Source organism: Pygoscelis adeliae, unplaced genomic scaffold, assembly GCF_000699105.1.
Source record: "Pygoscelis adeliae isolate BGI_AS28 unplaced genomic scaffold, ASM69910v1 Scaffold242, whole genome shotgun sequence".
Classification (NCBI taxonomy): Eukaryota; Metazoa; Chordata; class Aves; order Sphenisciformes; family Spheniscidae; genus Pygoscelis; species Pygoscelis adeliae.
This window is the reverse complement of record NW_008824369.1, coordinates 619,646-625,898: the sequence shown is the minus strand read 5'-3', so window position 1 is coordinate 625,898 and position 6,253 is coordinate 619,646. Positions and strand designations below refer to the sequence as shown.

The 6,253-nt window shown below is 41.1% G+C and overlaps 1 protein-coding gene across 1 annotated transcript in view; it reads right to left on the bottom strand.

Annotated features, from left to right (window-relative positions):
- LOC103913554 overlaps positions 1-6,253 on the bottom strand; it is a 21,128-nt gene that overhangs the window by 7,924 nt on the left and 6,951 nt on the right. Inside the window, exons 2-3 of the mRNA XM_009320054.1 lie at positions 5,859-5,878; positions 4,710-4,824 (exon numbers count right to left, since the gene is read on the bottom strand). Of these exons, the coding sequence (XP_009318329.1) occupies positions 4,710-4,824; positions 5,859-5,878 (135 nt within the window). The remainder of the gene's footprint in view (positions 1-4,709; positions 4,825-5,858; positions 5,879-6,253) is intronic.

The following is a 6,253-nucleotide window of genomic DNA, read 5'->3' as shown; positions in this document are numbered from 1 at the left end:
AATTGCATAAAGTCTCATTTATTAGAAAAATGTTTTGATTATTGTCCACAAATCAGTTCAGACCAGTAGAACACAAATCCTCAGAAAGAGCAAGAGCTATGCTGTTCTCACGTGGGACCCTATCAACAGGCTTACCACCTCCTCTCTTCCGGGCTTGGGTATCAGACTTCCTGCTCGGCAGCTGCGTGCCTCTGCTGTCAGGCTGGGGGGGAAAAAAGTTACAGCTATCCTAGTCAGTAATTCCAAATGGCAGACTCGTGGCATCTGCTCAAGTCTGCTGTATCAAGGCTTTCTCCTTTGCAGTCACATGCATAAGTCATTGCCGAATTTCATGCCCTAACTGCTCCAGCGACCAAATTACAGCACAGCAGGGATGAACACCCCAGTCTGCCTGAACAGCATACGTTTACAAAAAGCTGCAAACTGCAATATAAGGGAGCTACACTGATTCCCAACACAGGCTGATCATCTCTGTGACAAAAAACAGCGTCAGGAGCTGCTGCACTATTATAGCTATCCCTCTTTACAGCACTCGTGAAAAGGTATTTCAAAGTTGGCTTCACTCGCAAGATTCAAAAGGATCTCTAGCACGCCAGCCTGCCATTAGAAACCATAAATCCGCAGGTTTTCCTCAGAATATCAGACATGCTCTCTAAACAGCTAAGTCCTTTTTTTTTTTTTAATTCCTTGCATATTTAACCAGTACATATTATGAAATTCTATTAAAAATATTTACATAAGGTTTAAATATAGTTGTGAATAACTATAGAAAACCTATATTTTTAACGGCCTTCTAGCAAACCGCACACAGCGTTTGTGATTGAAAGAATTGAAGAAAAAACGGAAGACTGAAATTTTGAAGGACTTTATCACCTAAGTGCAATTTTCCCAGAGTCTATTCTCTCAGGAGCGATGCACTTAATAGAAGAAAACAATTTCAACCAAAGCTTGAGAACTTACTACTTGGTCAAGTAAAAAAAAAAACCAAAACAAAACACCAAACACTGTGGCAGGGAGAAGGCTGTAAGAGATCTGAGAATAAATACAGTTTTAATCAAAACTTGCCTCATCCTCCAATCCTGGAAGAAGCTTCAGTGTTGTTATAATTTGGGACCCACTACAATACTTCTCAAGCAGATGTTTTGTAATTGTCAGAAGAGAAAGCCACCACAACACAGCGGCGTTATGCCCTTTCCCTCACCCCTTCTTCCACACAACTGAGTAACTGTTAAACAGGAAAATAAAAACCCAACAGGGCCCATCACAGGCTCTGTCCCAGATTTTGAAAGAACCAGCTTTTGCAAACATCACATCAAGAGCATGTTTTCACAGTTTTTAAAAGGATCTTTATTCTCTTAAGTAACAGGAAAGGAAACATTCCTTTGCAGTTTGTTCTACCCAACAACGCAAGATGGAGAAAAAGAAAATGAAAGTGACCACAAGAGAAGCAGACAGACTGCATTCTCCAAGATAAAAAGATAATTACACGGCTGGATCTCTAAAGTTAGTGGCTGGAATGACTCAATCTGTACTTGGGAACATAAAATAGTTTAAGAGCAGGATTTGGCCAGTCCTTAGATGTCAACTACAAGCAATAAAGCTGACCGTATTCTGCAACTCAGTTTAATTCTCTGTACATCAGGGTTGGGAGAAGAACTCACACTAAGACAACAGGACTACAACCACCCAAGACATTTTAATAATGCAAGGAAGGATGGAACATACATTAATACTGAAGTCTGTAATTAGAAAGCAACGCTGACCAGTAACGCAAGCAACACTGACCGATGATGAATGAGGATGATCTGACTAATTAGTAACTCTTAAGCAAGAGGTACAGCTTGCAAGACAGGAGAGTCATCCCTCAGATGCAGCAATGCTTCAGAGATACAAGAAAAAAAAAATGCAGTTACATAGTGACCAGGGGCATACTACCTACTTGTAGAGAGGCTCCTTTTGGAGATACTTTGTACTTTTTATGAATTCATACCATAAACCAAGCCTAAAGATTGACTGTACTGTAGCTAGCTTATTAATCCCAAGATCATTCATGACTGCAATAAAATAGACTCCTACCCAAATAACAGACCAATACTGCATATTTCTCCTCAACACCATGTATTTTAAGTTGGAAAAGGTCTTGATTTCATTTAGCAACATTCATACATGCCATAGTGCAAAAGACTGGTTTGTATTTCTGATGGTAGAAATCCTCTTGATGGGCTTTAGCCTACTCTATCAGTTACATTATTCCACAGCCACAAGCAAGGCTCTTTCCTCATCATCTAAAGCAGACGGACTTCTCTAACGATCATGCACAGCATCAAATCAGAAGAGTAACAGGACAACTGACTTGGCAGTTTAATAACGAAGGGTTTTTATGTACCATTAATAGCTTTTCATGTTTAGCAATGCCCTTTCAACAGCTCTGCTGTTCAGTGTTGTATTCAGAGCGTAGCTGCATGTTGCATTCTTCATAAAATAGGTTTCCAGGCCAAGGAAGTAAACTAGAACTATGTTTAAGGTCTTGAGAAGTCCAAGAGGATTATGAGCTCTTTCTCTAAGAGACGCAGCCAGTGTAACCTTCCAAAACATGAACGCTGACCCTTCAGGTTCCCATGAATATTTCTAATATTATGCTTCCCACCCAGCCTCCCCGTCCTTTCTCTTGAAGTACCAATTCCTTAACTAGTCAAAAGACAAGCAATCCGAGATTCTTCCCTCCTACCCTGACACTTTGACTCTTCCTCTAAAGACAATTAGGAAAAAATATAGTGATACTGCAAAGACGACTATGACACACCATTACTAGACACAGTTAGTCATCCTTGGGATTCCCTGTTCAAGAGTATTTCAGAAGTGCTGAGAAGAGTCCTACAGCTTAAGCAGTGCAGTATTACACCTCATAGTAATCTACGTGTCATAGTTCTCCTCACAACTTTTTTTTTTCCCCCCACAGCCTAAAACAGAACCTGAGGATCCAAGAGTAAACAAGGTTTTTGTGGAGGGTATTTTGCTTTAGGAAAGAGTCCACAACGTACAGAGCACTGGGTACCTCCAGCAGAGCAAGTCTGATGACAAGAGAACTATTCAAGTGAGGTCACTTAAAAACACAGCTCATTTTCCCAAATTTGGCTAAAGTTAGATATTATACTTGCAAATGATTGTTTCAAAGGTGTCTCCTAGAGCATCCCAAGATAACTTCCAGAAAAAAGAAAAAAAAATCCTAAGAATATCAGCAAGAGTCTACCAATCTTAAGTTATTGCAAAGACCACTTCCATAGTAAAATATTTTGAGATTTATTGGGTTTAGGGCCAGAAGGTCTGTATAAACACACTGCCTGCCTTTTACCAAGCAACATGTAACATCTTTCCTGTCTTGGATCTACTGTGGCAGGATCTACCACATCCTCTGAACAGCTCAGTGGTTATTTTCCCTCACTGTTTAAAACATACAACTTCTTGATCAATAGCTCTAGCTGGTACAGGTTTTTCATCCTTAACTAGTGGCATTTCAGCAGGCACTCGTTTTTACATAGCACCACAAGATACTTCTTATTTAAATCCACCTCTGAAGGCAGGTACTGACTCTCAAACTCCAATTCTAACAAAACCAAAAGGCATCTGGGGGACAGCCTCTGCCACTATGACAATCTCTATCACATTCATCACATTGAAACCTGGTATCATTTCAGCTGTTCTATCAAGTCTGTTTCCTACACATTTTGAAATGGATAAGCAAGGACTCAGAACTGCAAAATATTAAGTGCCTCCTCACAAGATGCCACAGGGCTAACTCCCATACATTTTAACAGAAGGGGAATGATCCTGCATTTGAGTCAGAGCTGGCCAGACGCACCCATGTCTGAACTGCACCAGCAGCAATCTGGCTGCCCTCACCCATTACTTCATATCCTGGGACGAGAAGAACTGAGAAGTGCAAAGGGACTACAGCTGACTTACAGCACCAGTGCGGAAACAGACTGCCTCCTTTCCTTCTTTTATGGCTGTGATCTCCGAGGGGGAAGTTGTCCTTTTGTTGCAACTCCAGCTAATAGCTGACCACATTTTCTGGTTTTCACCACTTCATCAGATTAACACTTTGAATCAAATTTATTAATCTCCCCATTCTTCTGCAGTAAAAGGACTTTTAAAGTAAGAGATCTTTTGAAGCCTTAAGATACTGATGTTTTCAGCCAATACTGACAATCACCCTGCCTGGTTTTGCACAGTCTGGATGTCAGGAGCGGGGACACGCACCACAGCAGCAGAAGCCCTTCCACAGGACTGCCAGATAACCAGAAGTGACTATGGTCAAAGATTACGGAAAGTTTCACAATAAAATCAGGCTACTCACTATCACTGGGCACAAACACATCAGAAAGGACTCCTGTCATCCCCTCCCCCAAGAACTGACCCTTTACATCTGTGACTGAACTGCCTTTTCATTAAAAATACCACTTACAGATCTTCCTCCATCACAAAGAACAGATTCATATTGTATTAATTACAGCGGTTGTCACGAGCCCATTAGGACAAGCTCATACTACATAAATTAAAGCACTCCACTGCTAAATTTTAGTGCTTTTTCAATTAAGTTCTAATACACACAGAGAAACTATTGAAAACCAAGGAACTACATAGACACCTGTAACTTAAAAAATAAAACCCAAGACTGAGTTTATTGCTCAGCTAGAGAGCTATTTTACCTGCAGGCAGGACAGCCACCAACTACTACTACAGAAGTGGTGGTAGCAGGCTGTTGAATAATGGTGTACGTGCTCGAATAGTTTGGCTGTGATGTCGGTGGAGGAACAGCATACCCTAAAATAAGAAAACAAACCCCAGTCACCACACGCAAGGCACAAAGAACAATGATAATAATTAAAAAGTATGGAAGCAGAACATGGAAAAAAATAAATAGAAATGTAGTCTTGACTGAGCACTTTAAGAAGCTCTATCAAAATCAGACTTGGAACACACTACTCGGCACATCTAATAGCAAAGCCACTTCATAAACCCAAGTATCTAGCACAATTTAACCATCTAAAAAGGACACTGAGCTAATAATTAACTTTGAGAATTTGTTTCAACGCTGTTTGAGCGCCAGGGAAAAACACTTTAAACAAACAGCGATCACAGCTTTCACTTCTGGACGTTATGCATCAGGTATGTCCCAGTCCAGCGGACAAACTAGTTGAAACAGAATCCATCTTCCTCTGGTTTCCAACTTAACTTCCATATATTAAGTTTATAACTGAAGAGAGAGGTAGAAGTGATAGGATGCAAGCGGAAAGGAAGCAGGTTGCATAGCACAGAGAAAAAACAACCACCTTTCAGAAAACCCATGTTGTTAGCTAGTGAATGTGTCATTTTATCAGCTGTAGTTAGAAAACACAAGCCCTTAACTACTGCATTAACATTAAAAATTAAAAAAAATAAAAATGCTTTTTAAAGGGATGGTTAAATGTACGCAGTGTAATCATACAGTCAAGGTACACTTTGCCCAGGTACGATCCCCTTTGAGCTTCTCTCCCAGGGCACAGTTCTCAGATTTTCTTGAATCACGTTATGTATCTGTAAAGCCCACCAGCCTCACTACTTAAAATGAAACTGAAAAGAATCAGTAATATTTGTATTGTAGGAAAATAAGCTCCAAGTTATTAGCAGGAAATCAATCTACGGCCTCAAGATTCAGCCCAATGCTTGATGACTGGGGTCTGTGTCTGCTGCATTCCGTGTATTTTTTGTAACTTTTGAAGCATTCCCTTAACTCTACAGTCTTTCCTGAAAGGCTACTTCTTTCTTTGATGGAGGTTAGTATTAATTCAGTTAACAAAAGTACCATATCTACTCACCTGCTTAAGTCTCCCCAAGACTACTGAAGTGTATCAGAAAAAACAAACATTAACCAGAGTACAGTGAAGTACATGCAAAGAAAAGTGCAATTTTGGGGTCTGTTTTACTGCTAGCACAGCTGTGCCTCTTTGCCATTGCTTTGAGGCGGAAAACCCACACATCCGAGGGGTGCATGCAAACTCGGTCAGCATTTTGGGGAGGGCAAAACACAAACACGACGTTACACCTCAGAGGCACCTAGGGAAGGAGGGGACGGGGAGGCGGCGCTTTTAAACACCTGGGTGCCCCGCACACCCTCCTCCTTGCGCTCCTCTTAAGCGCGAAAACGGCCACGGTCCAACCGCCTCACTCCTGACAGGGAAGCCCCACGCCAGAGAGGCGCAGGAGTTTCCCC